Raw genomic sequence first — 15,304 nt, 5'->3', positions numbered from 1 at the left:
GAGCCAAGATAGTTTGCAGAAATGCCTTAGACCTGTATTTGCTAGTATTTGTTATCTTTTTTTTTCCAAGATGTGTCTTATTTAATCAGGACTTCTTTATTTAACCTTACATTAAGTGAAAACTGGTATAGGGAAGAAATAAGAAACCCTATAAATAAACACTCATGTTGAAGTGTAGACATGCTGACAAAATTCAGGCAGCTCAAAATAAGAGATGACACTTTGTCCTTAATTTGTACCACTGGGAAAAAGGATATGAAAGGCTCTAAGTTGGGCACAGAGTATCAGCTGGGATTTGTGTTCCCATGCACATCTAAATGTTAGCAATAAACTTTAGTCTTTGAAATTTTCAAAAAAAAAAAAACCAACCTCCTAATGATGTTAAACATAAATCTGTGCTCTGTAAAAAATTTAATTTGGTAACAATCACCACTTTGCATTAATTATTAAATGTAACTTAATTTACTTCTCCATTTTAGAGCATTTATTGTGGGTTGTAAACATGGATTTTTTTTTTAGAAGGCTTGCCAAAGAACATGCAAATATGGTGCATGTAAATCAAAATTCCAATGCAAAGCAGTAGCTCTGGTGGCACTGTAGCGATATAAGTACCTAATACATTAAACACTGACAAAAAAATTCAAATTAATGACAAAATACTGACAAAATGATTCAAATTGGGCATTAGATCACAATCTGGATCTCAAAATTTGCAAACCTGTAGTCTCTTTTCTTTTTGGCTAAAGGTCAAAGCTAGTTTTTATGTATGTAACTAAAAATAATCAAATAAATAACTATTTAAATTTTTTTCCTTTCTCTCTTGATTAAACCATTGTAATTTTCTCCTTTAATATTCCTCAATTTACTCAATGGTTTTCATCTCTCTTAATTTTCTTGTCCAGACAGAAAATACCAAACCAGACATGCGTAGTAAAATGTTGTCTTGGTCGTATCAATAATTCTTCAATACTAAGACACAAACCAAGGATACTTAACATTATCAGTATAACAATTCACATTTTAAGCAGTGATAGCTGACTTAGTATATGACACAACATTCCAACTGTTTTATTTTTTTAGATAAAATAATACCTTAATTTATTTGTATTCCACCAGCATGAATACATTCATTGCAAATTGCATGCACATAAAAGGGAATCCATTTGTAAACTACATATCTTAACAATAAATAGTATTTGATCTAATACATGATGGTAGTGCATTTGTTGTTAAAACTGCAAGCCTTTACCAAAATGAAAACAAAATCTTATTCTCTTTATAAATATTTTAAATAATTTTTAAGTACATGTTTCATACCAAGTATATAAAAATAGTATTTTTAGATAAATTAAGAGGTTTCATTTACATGACAAATAACGTGCAACAACTAATCACTCTCTACCAGCTCTATTTGGTTGATTGTCTAGATGACATGCAGCGATAATTGTCCCTTTGCCTTTACAGAACTGACAAACAGACCAGCAGGACCTATGATCACCTGAAGCAAACAGTGCCATAGATATTGTTTGGGAACAATAGTCAGACACTCAGGGAAAATCTTTGCTTCGATGAACAAAAGCCACCCATGACAGTTCTTTTGTCCTAGACTTCCAGCTGCTCTGACCCTCAGGGTCTCTAGACTATCACAAAAGTCTGCCAAACAGACCAGTAAGTTATATCTGTATACAAAATGCTTTTCAACATGCTTCTAGAATCTAGACTTTTTTTTTTCCTATATTATGAACCAACAATACCTTTTCGTACTTTCTGTAAATCCGAATTTTCATGTTTGTAAGTCTCCATGATTGCCAAAGAAAAGGTCAAATAAAGCAGTCATGCAGTACTCTCTAAATTTAAAACTGGCAGCTGTAGAACATGCTTTGAGTACCACTTCACTGTTTCTCATTATACGTCTATGGCTTGGTAATCTTTATCTTTAACATCCTTTGTGCTTGTCACAATGTCTATTGGAAAATCTGGGGTTTGTGCAGAAACTACTCCGGCTGTTCGTTCCAGGTCCCATGATCTTGGCAGATTCTCAAGGCTTAGGGAGCTGATTGCTCTTTTGCTAAAGCTACCTTCCTCAGATCTGCTGGGGAGCACGAGGTGTAACGATGCCTCTGATGAAGAGCATACTGAAGAAGAAAGAGTTGCTGAAATAGACTGAAGAGGAGTCAAGGTAGTGTCTGAACGGGGAGAGGTGCATCTTAAAAACTGCAAATTGTCTTTCTGAATTACCTGATACTGGGAGGGGGAATTGTGAAGGCCTGATGTACAATAAAATTCACCGTCCATAGAATTTTGCAAGTTGGGTTCAGTTCTTTGGGGACTGCTGCCTACAGAGGACAGATCTGTATTCCAAATGTCACATAACGTGTTGCCACGACAAAGTTGTGCTTTGGTGCAAGTGAAATTCCCAGCTTGCATGTGTGTGCAAGGTTGATGCGTAATCCAAGTCTTTCGAGACTGCAGACTGTCCAGGGTAGGACTTCGAGATATGCCGTGCACAGCACAGAACCCTGGAGGCTTCTGGGATGTGAGCAGGTTCTCCAGAAGGTGCATCACATTCTTCATATCCTTACTTAATTGTGAGACTTCTTGAGTTAATGTTGTCACCTGTTACGACAGGGCGAAATACCACAGTATTTATTTCTGCAGTCATGCCTGAAATACACACATACATAACATATACCGCTGTCTTCATAGTAAAATAAAAGAAAGCCATACTTGAAGTCGTTGGATGCAAGTAGTAGTTACATTAAAATCTGGTGGACTACTACTAAAAACAAAAAAAAGAAGAGAAGAAACTCAAAACCCTATAAACCACTTGCTACCTCTAAGCATTTTAAACAATATAAAAGCCTGTGAAAGTCTGCCTCCATGTAGTTGCGTTCACGCTTGAAAGGTATTCCATGTAACACTGAGAGAGACAGTAGTCCGCAGCGTAAATTACTCTTGTGCATGTGCAAAAGGAAGAACCGTATTTTCTATTAGATTTTTTGTTAAATGCTGAAACCACTGATAGCATCCAATTAATTACATTAATTACATGAAGTCTTTAATCTCCCCAGAACTGCTCGTTTGAGTGGGAATCAGATTGACAAGTTCTGAATTCATATTTTAAAGTAAATTGATAAATGAACATTAATGGGGATATTCATTAGGACATTATAAGGACATTTTGGGAAATGAAAAGTCTAACTCAAACATAAAAGTGACCCACTCAGCATTTCAAATGTGTTTGTATTTCCATTTTCCTTCTTAAGGAAAAGTTTGCAGGGAGCTAAAATCAGTCAATTATTTTTAATAAAGAGAAATGAACCTATCAAGAGGTAGAAATGAACTTTGTCTCTGTGGTAGCTAATCAATCTATTTTAGGTCAAAATACTGTCACTACTGTTAAAATAGAGTTTCTCGTACAGATGCTATTGAAAATATTCTGTTGTAAAAAAGACATGACTGCACATTTACCTTCAGAAGGATAAACCACCTGTCAAATGAAAAAAGGCTAATTCAGGGAGCATTTCTTTGCCCTGAAGTAAAGACATCACCGATGTAGGTGCCCTACACAGATTAATTTTCGTGTAATCAGAAACACAATTTTCATTTTTCTGACAGGATAGCTCCAAAGAAATCTGCCAAAAAGACATTTCAGGCTGAGTTTGACTACGATACTACAAGCACAATAATTATAAAGAAATTCTGAGTTAGAAGGAAAGTAGGAAGCTCCAATACAGCTCCTATACATCTATTTGTTTCTCCCTGAGCTAAGAGTGCAAAGCCATCACATTGTTTAATAGTTTTGTAATGATCTCACTGCCCTGGAGGGAAAATGCTTAAAGGGAGGAGGCTCTTGAGTGGCACATTACAGGATCTCTGTCTCTTTCCACTTCTCTTTCTATTTGCCTTGTTGCCTAGTTAAGGTGTGCTAGGTGGGAAATAACCATGAGATCTCCTTCTGCCAGCTGAGATTAAGCTTTGAATGCCTGATAGCTCATGTGAACTTCAGTTAATGTGAGGAATTAAAATCTGTTAGGAAAGTGATTTGTGAACAGCAGCCAGAGAAGGTTCTTGCTACTGTCAGACTATAAGGAAACACACTGTGAGATCTCTGGGCAAATCAAGCATGTAAGAACTTCTGGCCTCCATGGGGAACTGCTCTGGTGCCCAGATGCTATTTTTGATGTATCAGCTCACTCTTACAGTGCTGTCTTCTCATAAGCTTGTGCTCGCACAGTTATAGGAACTGAGCTGATAAACCAGCCTTTGATGTATGCTCCAGTAGTTTCCAGTACTTCGATAGTTTAAGATCCAAAGTAGTTATGCCAAACATCATTAGAAATCGACAACTGTTTAGTGAGATCTTTTTGGATCAATACTGCTTGACACATAGAAAAAGCAAATATGTAATTTTCTGGGTAATTTAAAACCTTTTTGGATTTTACAATCTGTTAGTCTTACTGGATTAAAACTCCAATATCTGTACTACTGTTAATTACTATCTATCTCTACATTATTATACTGATATACTTACATAGTATACTATTACTGTTACTATCAAAACTATATGGCTTACGCTATCCTTTTTACACACTGCAGAGATTCTTGAGCAGATGTAGATAAGCAGGTGTAACAGGGAACAATTTTATCAATAGTATTAACCATTTCACAGTGCTCCAGAAAGCGTAAAAGAACAGAGATTAGAAGCAAAAGAAATTTTAAGTCTATGAAATACAAATAGAAAGCAGTACAGTTTCCTCCTGAGCAAAAGGACTAATTCCTTGCGTGCTGGTAAGGCTATTCTCTTTTCAGGAATTCAGAGATTATTGCTAGGCAATAAAGCTAGTTGTACAAATTGTTCCTGCTGTGCTAGGCAGGCAGCTTTAAAATGATCTGGGAGATCCCAAATATACTTGAAATGCTGCCTTAACAGCTTCTAGGACTTGAAAAAGATACTGTGAAGTTTCCTAGAATAGAAACTGAGATTTATACAGATTTAGCTTGAATTAGCAAAAGGTGCTTCTCAGGGTAGTCAAAAGCAACATACTGATACCTTTTTAGCAGACTGTGTTATAAAGAAAAAATATCTTTCAAAACAGAGGTTAAAAAAACCAGATTTTTTCTTTTAAACATATGGGCTATGTATGTAAACACTTTCTGATGCCCTGACCGATAAAAGTTTTAGTAGTTGTATTTTGCATTTTTTAATTACTTTGACAGTTTCAGTAGAAAGAGTATTTTTCTTTACTATTAATATTAAACTGTTGTGCAATTTGAACACTTTGTTCCATGTAATTAAGTAGGAATGGAGGTGATTGTATATAAACCTTTCCATAAACGTGATGAAAAGCTCTATATAATGTAAGATGATGATGGTGATTATTGCTTTGTTTAAATGGTATTGGCTAAACAGGTTTCTTTGATTTTCCATTATATATTCCAGCATTTAATTTTTTTTAATGATAAATTTTCTACTAGAATGCCTATCTCTCATCACTGCTGCTGGATAAATCTGGAATAAGCCTTTTTTTTTTTTTCTGATTACAAACCTAATACATTGGATTTTTTTTTTTCTCTGTGGTTTACTCCCTTGTGTGATTCAAACTTCACTCAGACATGTTCCTACTATGACTTTTTCTGAACATTCAAAGAAGTGAAGAGCAAAATTTACTTCTTGAGAAATGGAAGTTGCGTTTTGACAATGTAGGGAAGCTGCCTGCTTTGCTCTGCTTATGGCAGCTTCTCTGTTCCTTTGCTTGGTGTTTCATTGCTTCTTCTGTTCAGGTACTTCACAAATTCAAGGAGAATTTCAGCCGAAATGAGCGGGTCTTTCAAGGCTCAGATTAACTAGCTGCTGATACTCCTTTTCCAAGTAAGGGCATTGTTGAATGAATGAAATTAGAACTGAGCTGAGAGAGACCTTTCCTCTATCAGCATCTTTGTGGCCAATTTCTGATTTAATGGCATTTTAGGAATAAAGCTACTTATAGAAGAAAAGAAAATCTAGTGCAGCTAATCTGAGTTCAGATTAACTATATAGGATTTGTGCAATGAAATGATGGTTCAGTTTCAGTGAAATAAATCCACAATTCTACAAGGTTGTGAAATTGGCTTTATCATGTAGGAGTAGAAGAAAATTTGCTGTTTTTTTTCTGCTGAGCTGCTAGCCAGTTCTTGGACAGTTCCAGGGCAACCAGTCTGTCTGGGTGAAGAAGGACACTAAGATTATAGCTATTGCTATTAAACAAGTAAGGACAGAACAGAAAAGTGGATAATTTAAGTGTACTTAAGTCAACAGGACTCCCAGGAAATTCAGTCTATAAAAAGGGTTCCCAAACTACAGTTCTAATAATAATTGGTGACTCTTCATTGTTGGATGTGGATGTGGATGCTGCCTTCAGATTGGCATAGAATCGGGACAGTGTCAGTGTGACGGTAGCAATAAGAAAGCCAGATTTAGAAATTACTGCTTCAAGGACTTCAGAAAGTATCAGGGACAAACTCTGGCTGACTAACTACTGGCTGACAGCAAATGGAGGATCATGGAAATCCCAGGCAGCTGGGAGAAGAAAAACTGTTAACATGTGCTGTTAAAAGAAAGCCTGAGATTGTATATGTGACATCGGGAAAAAATATTAAGTAAACTATTTCTATAAGCACCTAAAAGAATAGTTAAAAGAGAACAGGCAACATACATTTCTCAAGAACAACCATGGCAAAACAATAAAGTTCTCTTCATTAACTGAAAAGCTGGTTTAATAGATAAGAAACTGTAGGTGTAGTATATATCTTGTTAGAAGACTTGTCAGATGTTACTGTCTGCATGACATTCTTCTAAACCAACTAAGAAAATACGGCTGAGACGCTATCACTGTGAGTTGGATTCATACATAATTGGAGTGGTTTATGATCAATGCTTTGCTGTCACCCACGGACGTTTCAAGCTATTCTTTTTAGCAGCCTATCCTGACCTGTTTTTAGGTAATAGTTATTTTTAATGGCTAAATGGAATTCATGTGCACTTTTAAATATCAGTAATATGAAATTCAACAAAGATAAATGTTAAAGATTACATCCGAAAAGAAAACATCAGAGGCATGACTGTAAGTTTAATATTCTATCTATGCAGAGTATTATAGAAAAATGTCTGTGGAGTTTTGCTGAATCACACTTTGCAATCATTAGTCATGCTCCCAGGATGTATCAACAGTTTGTTTGTTTGTTTGTTTGTTTTTAATTGGACACAGGAAGAGTGTTCTCTTTACTAGGAATTACCTAGGCTGGGGCACTGTGATATTCTGTACTTTATCAGTGACTTAAAAGATCTTACCAAAGACAATCCAAAAGAAAAAGCTACCAATGAAGAGTTTTAGAAAATGTAATGGGCAAATAAAGACAGAAGGAATTTGGTTTGTTGAGACCTGCTGGAACAGTATATTTCCAGTGTAAATTTGTTTTAGAAAGAGAATGGCAATCAGCTTTTTCTTATGTCTTCTAAGCATAAAAGAGAAAAAGCAGTGAACTTGCTAACCACCAGAGATTTACATTTAGATGTTGGGAAAATAGATCATTTCAGTACAGGAAGATTTTGAAATGCCTGTTAAAGAGTTAACCAGATAAGCGTCATCATCTGTCATGGTAGTAATAATTTTTATTCAAATCTGAAGTCAGCCTTTGGTGCTCAGTTGGTTTCTACGCTGCATGGCATCCTCACTTGGTTAATTTCTTTGTCTCAGGTGCCTTTCCACTAAGGAAAAGTGCAAGCATATAGGACCTATGCTATGTATGTGCTGTATGTCCTGCTTAAAAAATAAATTAACCTAAGCTTTAGAGCATCAGCCATTTTTATTATCTTCATCTGCCAATAGCTATTAAGCTAACATTAAAAAAAATTAAAATTAGCCGGAAAGACTACTACACAATGATCAAAGTACAAGAGCAGAGAGAGAGAGAGACAAAGCAACAATGAGGTAGGAGCCATTTGGAAATATGGTGATTCTAAAAGGAAAATATATATTTACAAATCTCAGTAGACAAAAAAATGTGTTTACTCGGTGTTTATGGTTTAGAAAGCTTTCATTTCTAAAGACAAATAATACTAAGTTTTATGGCTTGACTTTTATACTAAATTTATATATCTAAAATAAAAAATGGATAGATTAGTTGTAATTAGTTTTCATCATCAACTTGTTACAAATAATTTGTTTTTAATTACTGTAAGTTAGGGGAATTCTTTATATGAATTCTCAAACTGCAAATTGAACTTCAACAGTACATCTCTTGTGTCACACTGAAGGTTTGATTCACTTTAGTTTACCGAATTTTCTTTGTTGGTACTGATTATAAAATCACTATTTCCGTTGTGTGCATACATTTTAAATATTAAGGAATATGTTTTGATTTAAAAAAAAAAAGTTTGTGTTTTTTTTTTTTTTCCTATCCTGAGAGGAGAATGAAATGGATTTTTAACAGCTGGATGTGAAATATGTTTTAAAATAGTCTAATTATAAAATTTCTTTGGGTAATTTGGAAAATAAAAATATATATTTAGGATTGTTCCTTTTGTTAGATGAAAGTGAAATATCCCTGTGAATGCATTTTCTCTGTTCTGAATAAGTGCCAAATGCTTGAAATATTTCAAGCACTTGCATCTAAAATCCTAAAATTAAAAATTGCTGAATTTCCACTAAGTGCTCCAACACGCAGCTAAATAGAAGGGAATTTTCTAGTACAAAACCTGACCCTATTCATATTTCCTCATGTTTGTTTGCTTTTCATTTGAATAGGAGAAATGTGAATACTTTGTTCATTATACTGGTTTAGTGTGTATATATATATATATATATATATACATACTGTAATTGTGAGGTCTGCTGATGCGGTAAAGTGTGAAATCAGCCCCTAGGTTTCAAAGCAGAAGGAGGCTGCACTGGAACTGGGTTGCATACGGGAAAAACAAGGGACATGACAAAGAAATGTGAGTTTGACTGCATGCACTGCACAAGACGTCCTGTATATCTGAGTATCAAATTGTGTACTCGTGTATTTGAATGGAGAACACGTACATGTACACTCTGCAAATGATGGGAGAAAAATTATGACTAAAATTTGGTATTTTCTTATTTTTAACTGATCTATGGTTTACACAATTCAGATTTGAGTTTTGCACATTGAATCAAACTAGAAGTATTTCCATACTCCTTTCATACAGTTGCATTCAAACGATAGAGACCTAAAAGCCTGGTAGGATACAGACAATGGGACAGTGACAGGCAGGTGCCACCTGTGTATCTCAGAAAATCTGCTTAGTGGTTTCCTATTTTTACTTCTGGGCTCCTTAGTAGTTATGTATGATTGCAATAGGTAAATGATGCCTCTGAAAAAAATGCTGAATGTTTAGATACACCAATCTGATCAGTCTTGGCAGACAAAAGCATTGGAAAGACCAGGTTGGGTGAAGATCTCTGCAAAGGAAGGATGCATACATGTAAGACAGAAGATCTATTCCTAAATTCTTGCTCCACTTAATTTGGAGCAGGCCTTTGAATCAAACTTTCCCTAGCTCAGACAATGTGCCATGCTGTTGTGTATTCAGTCTCTTAATCTTGAAGCTATTGGTTAAATAATTGCATTTTTACAGGAGCAAGAACCTGAACATTAACTCTCTTGCCTGCTACATACTGAACTATAATGAAAGTCATGCCTTTTTTATTCAGTGATCATTTAAACTAAGTGGAATGGGCAAACAGGGCAGGAGATTAAGTAATCATATTCCACTCCACCTTTCAATACTGAACCAGAGGGAAATTCCTTATTATCAGCTTGAGTTGCATTCAGGCTCAAAATGAGACGTGAGGTTAGGTGAGGGAATGAAGAAGCTGGGTAAGCAGCTGAGCAGTCAAACCACAGAGCTATACAACAGGAATCTGAGTTGTGTTCAAGTTTCTCTCACCACTGCCTAACAAAGTGGCAGTGCTGACTTTGGAGCCTTTCCTCCTTAGAGGAAATCTGTGCGTCCATTTGTCCTAAAGTTAATACGTAATAAACTCTGAGATGTGGAATCAAGGTTTTATCTCCTGTTAGTCCCATTCTTAGGTAAATTAACTTTCCTTTGGATTATGTAGTGAATGTCATACGTCTAAAACACTGCCAAGAGCTCCACTGGATATCTAAGTTTGGTATAGCCCATTTTGTTAGATTTATCTCTGGGGTAACTCTTTTTTTTTTGCTAACAAGAGACTGTATGAATGTCTGAATGGGAAGATGCGTATCTTTGTTCCCCAAAGGAACATCTGAAATGTTTTTAAACTAACTAGTCAACTGTTGTAATACAATTGCCTTTCATGAAAGGATTTATTTTTGCTTTTGTTGATTGACTTCTGATCTCCACTGGAAAATGTATTAATGATAGTGTTTGCTGCTGTTGGCTACTTGTGACCTGATTTCTCATATTTTCTTTTTCAGCAGGAGTCTGCATGTCTTAATAGAGAAGTTCATTTCTAACTCTGCTGGTATTTTAACTACTGCTAGCAGTCTGCTGCAACATCAGTCATAATCTTCAATACTTAATGTAACAACAAAAAAACCAAGAAACAGCTAGTGTATTCCAGCAAGGCTACTCATAGGCACATTTGGGTAAGTACCAAGTCAGTACTGTCCGTTCAGAAACTCCAGATGTGGCAGGTTTGAATACATGTAGAATATGCAATTAAGCAGCTTTTATAGGTATTTTTTTTCAATACAAATTTTGATCCATGGGAAGACTTGGAAGATACCCATCTGTCTCTGGGATTTGAGCACAGAATGTTGCCTATGAAATCTAAAACTACACCAGTTTAGAATTGTTCCTCATGTGTTTTTTTGTTTGTTTTTTTTTATGCCTCAATCCAATATTTCTCCGTATTTTATGCCCATGCATTGTCACACTGAATTGAGAATTCTCACATGCATAAAGGTTTCTATGTTTAAGACTCTTGCTTGGCCAGAATACAGAATGCTGTTTTCTTTGCTCGGGGAATTCTTAGACAGAAAACAAAATATGAGCTTGGAAAATAGAGAGTAGTCCTTCCAAGTACTGCAAGACACCAACAAAATCTTAATCTTAAACATGTCTACACTAGCGTAGATGTACTCTATGTAGTGTACTCTACACAGTATGGAGTGAATTAATCTTACAGATACTTCAAAGCTGAATATAAATGTTCCCTTAGGTTCCTAGACTGTCTGGTGTGTTTTCCAGAGCACAGATTTTTCTGTAATAATTCATGTAGCCTCATGTATCTCTATAATCTTCTGTAAGTTCTACGAGGTTCTGTAATCAGAGAAAGGTATCTTTTTCTGCCGAGACTAAACAGTAAGGACAACTATTTTCAGATTTTTTTCAACGTTATTGTGTTATTTGTATCTTCTGGTTGCATTGTTATAAATGTTGTTTTATCGCTAACCAGGCTAGATGTAAATCAATTCAGGTGTTGCTGAAAGACGTCTAAACCCACTAAAACCTTGTTTGGCTTCTCGTTTAACACTTAGTGCTCTGTGTTTGTGCAGACCCCAGGCAGTTACACAGTGTGAACACATTCTGTCTCGCACACCAAGCTAGCAAGGCTCCAGAAGTTGGTGGTACTCTTTTTAAAATATCCAGACATTTTCTTCCTCTTACTTATAGGACTCCTAATACCTGCTCAACAAACAAAACCCATGCCTGACACACTCCTGTGGAAAGAAGAGAAGGACCTGCTGGTGATGACTTCTTTTTGTCTGACAACCTAATGGTTAACTTGTTTAATCAAGAATTAGTGCTTCAAATCCATCTCTATTCCAGGAGAGATTGCAGAAGTCTTGGGAGGTAAGCACCTCTTATTTCAAGTGAAGGCTCACAAGTAGCATGCTGTGTGAAAAAAATTGACTAGTCCTCCCTCCTCAATTTTAAAATAAGAGTGAACCATATTCAGAACAGTGAGATGTTTGTTTCTGGATTTTGGATTCTGTTTCTCTGTGTGGGAACTTTAGTGCTTTACTGTATGTGGTTGTATTTCCTTTTTCATGTTAGTGTTAGCAAGCAAGTTGCATAACATTTTTTTCAGATAGTGTTAGCAGGGAAAAATGGAAATTGTGCATGGAGGGAAATGACCTTCATCATGTTTGGTTTTTTTTTTTTGTTGGGTTTTTTTTCCCCTTGTTTTTGAATAGCATACTGCTCTGCTCCAAGATTTATTTATTGCTTTCCGCTAGAAAAGCAATGACAAGCCCAGAAATGTTTGGTTAATCCACAAGATGCCTGCCTTAGCACATCTGCCACTGTGATATATTTTCCATTTGCTTCTTGCAGATAACCATGTAATACATCTTCATATTTAAAAAATACCTGTCCTCTTCAAAGTCAAAAGGGATGAATAAATATGACTTGCCTGTTTCAAAAGTATTGCAGAGGAAATATAATTTGCTATCATAATAGTGTTGTCAATTAACATCTTGGAGATATTTTTTATTTCTTTGACCAAACCTTAAAAAACTGTAGTCAATGGGGCATGAGACTTTTGTCTGAACTCTACAGTTTGACTTACAATTGAGATGATACATTCACAGTGACTCACTAACCATGCATGCGCTATTAGCTTAGGACATTTAACTTATCTAACCATGTTAACCTGACCCTGGATGAAAGAAGTTTACAAGCGTAACACTTCACATATGGAAATAAAGATTAAGTGTACACTATATAGAAGGAAAAATAAAATAAAACTTGACATTTGTGGTAAGCAAAGAGAACAGAAGAAAAGAAGTGAAACTATGTGGTTGGACTTATTTAAATGTTTCCTCATGTGGAGTCATAGGAAATTGTCTCTAATATCTTCATACTGAAAGACAGAGTATGCTAGGAACAGATTTTAGTCTTGCAGTATAATTGTAAAGTTAAAGTCTGATGCTTTCATCTCGTAAGCCAAAGTACCATAGTGGCCTGATGTATGAAAGAGTTTAGCCAGCAAACATCTCCTCTTTAGTGTCAGATTGATAGTCAATTACAGGTTTGAAGTTACTAGAAGGGAAAAAAAGAAACACCACTGAAAAATATTTGCCCTGCATTCCTCAGGTCTTATTGCTTGAAAGAACGAACTTCTGCTGCGTTCTGAATAAGCATAAAGTGATTTGAAATGTTTGATGTGAATTTGAACATGACTGGATTTGCATTTCTTTCAGGGAAATTCTCCAAAAGCACAGCATTCACCAAAAAAAAAGAAAAGTCAGAAGAAGGGGCTTGGGGAAAGATTGAGAGGAAAGAGAGAAATAGAAGCACATACAGAAGAGGATAAATCCTAAGAAAAATAGATACACTAACTACGCTAACCTCACTTTGTTTTTAGCTCTAGCATGTGACACGAACTTCCATATAACTTTCAAGCAGAAAATTAATCTGGGAAAGAGTTAAAATCCCCAAACTGCCCTGAATGTAGGAATCTCATCCAGTTTTGGAAATTAATTTATCACACATTTATCATATTCTCAAGTTTTCTGAGTTTTCTCTAGCATTCCTTAAATCATTGTTAATATCCTCCAACCCCCACAAAAGTTTGTTACCTCATTATTAAGCCTGCTGATCTGCTGTTTGGTCTCTTCTGCTTTGATGACAAGCACAGCAGCACCAATTTCGGCCTCTGAAAATAATTTAAATGCATGTAAATGAGAGAAATATAATAACTTGTAAACAGCGTTGCTCTTCTTGCACTTACCCAATGCTTTAAATTTAAGCGTAGTTTGCACTTGGATCGAATGAAAATAAAATCTTGTGTTTAATGTTCAGTGTATAATGTGTAAGAAAAATGTGACTAATAAAGTTATACTGCTCTCTTCAGTCTGAACCTGAAAGGACTGAAAATGACAACCCTGGTGCCAACCATGTGACATGTCAACTGTTTTTAAAAATCATAGACAGATTAAACTTCTATTATTATTTTTCTCTTTGGCTTTAAGAGGAACAAAATGTATCTTAATAACCTCCTTGTAAAAAGGTACATAACTTCATGAAGACTGTTTACTCGTAAAAAAGGGGATGTTGAAACAGTCTGAGTTGCACTAGTTGTCTCACTTCAGCATTAGTCTACTGGTCTCCACCTCTTTTTCTTTCTCTCTCTCTCTCTCTCTCTCTCTTTTTTTTTTTTCCCAATGTTAATGTGCTCTGTTCCTCAGCGCTGCTATTTTATCAGCCTTTTCAGAGTGTAGATCATCTAAAGCTTTCTAAAACCTCTTGCTAGTCAAGGTTTGCACTCTTTTATTTCTAAAAATCTAGGTACTTCCATACTCTGCCACTTCTCTAAATACCTTTAACAAAAATTGAAAGCCAAGTTTGCATATGGCTCTTTATGAATTGTTTTTTTTTTTTTTTAAATTGTTATTAGAATGTTTTATGTTGAATTTTGTCCTTGTGTTTAGTATCTGCCATGCCCAAAGGTTTGGGAGCATGAGGGTACTGACTGATCCTACAATACTGCTAGTAAAATGTAATGCATGAAAATACAGTACTCTTTGAAAGCTGTTTTATCATCACTGTTAGCAGGAAAACAACAAATGACCTTCAGAACCCTGTTGTATTTTTCTACAATACCAATTGTGGTACTGAAATGGTACTGAAAGTACCAATATATGTTAAATCCATTTCTGCCACTTCTGAGAATTGAAGAAACAAAGGGGAACCAAAAGCAGTTATGAAAATTATTTTCTCTAAAAAGTGATTTTCCCAGGCAAAACTCACCTCCAATTGTAGGAGATAACCTGGATTCCTGCCTGAGCTGATCAGAGCCGAAGTCAAAGGTTTGACTTTCCTCATTATGGTTTCCATCTTCAATCCCATCAACAATTCTGTTGAGAAAAATTGGGGTGACAGAGCAGTTTCGTAAATAGTTTCATAAACATAACATTCATAATTATGTTGTCAAAATAAATCCTAAAAGGCACATTTTTAAGCAGTGGTAAATTTTGCACAACATTAAGTTTAGAGAAAAATAAAAACTATAATATTGGTATAACTTCTTTTGAGTCACTAATTATTAAACTTACTGTTAGAAGAAGGAATGTGAGGCCAAACATAATTAATTGAAATTTCAAAATTTTAATGACTTCTACAGTATGTCCTAGGTCCTAACAAAACCTGTATTGAATATAGTTTGCTTTTAATATCTAAAGTAATCTCTGATCCTTTCTTCTACAAAAACTAAACATGCTTCACTATAGTCTCGTGAAGTTTAAATCTACCTGCACATAAGACAGGCTATGATATTAGGCTTACTTAGGCAGAGCCTAACCCTGAACA

The 15,304-nt window shown here is 35.4% G+C and overlaps 1 protein-coding gene across 2 annotated transcripts in view; it reads right to left on the bottom strand.

The window, feature by feature from the left end:
• Positions 1 to 1,905: 1,905 nt before the first annotated feature.
• Positions 1,906 to 15,304, bottom strand: part of KCNH8 (potassium voltage-gated channel subfamily H member 8) — a 186,787-nt gene continuing 173,388 nt past the window's right edge. For both annotated transcript variants that reach the window (XM_086741568.1, XM_086741569.1), the window contains 3 exons: positions 14,747 to 14,853; positions 13,576 to 13,652; positions 1,906 to 2,616 (listed from right to left, as the gene is read on the bottom strand). In XM_086741568.1, the coding sequence (XP_086597694.1) occupies positions 1,906 to 2,616; positions 13,576 to 13,652; positions 14,747 to 14,853 (895 nt within the window). The remainder of the gene's footprint in view (positions 2,617 to 13,575; positions 13,653 to 14,746; positions 14,854 to 15,304) is intronic.

The sequence above is a fragment of the Chlamydotis macqueenii genome, chromosome 2, assembly GCF_036417535.1.
Source record: "Chlamydotis macqueenii isolate bChlMac1 chromosome 2, bChlMac1.mat, whole genome shotgun sequence".
Classification (NCBI taxonomy): Eukaryota; Metazoa; Chordata; class Aves; order Otidiformes; family Otididae; genus Chlamydotis; species Chlamydotis macqueenii.
The sequence above is the reverse complement of the archived record's forward strand: the minus strand, read 5'-3'. Positions and strand labels throughout refer to the sequence as shown.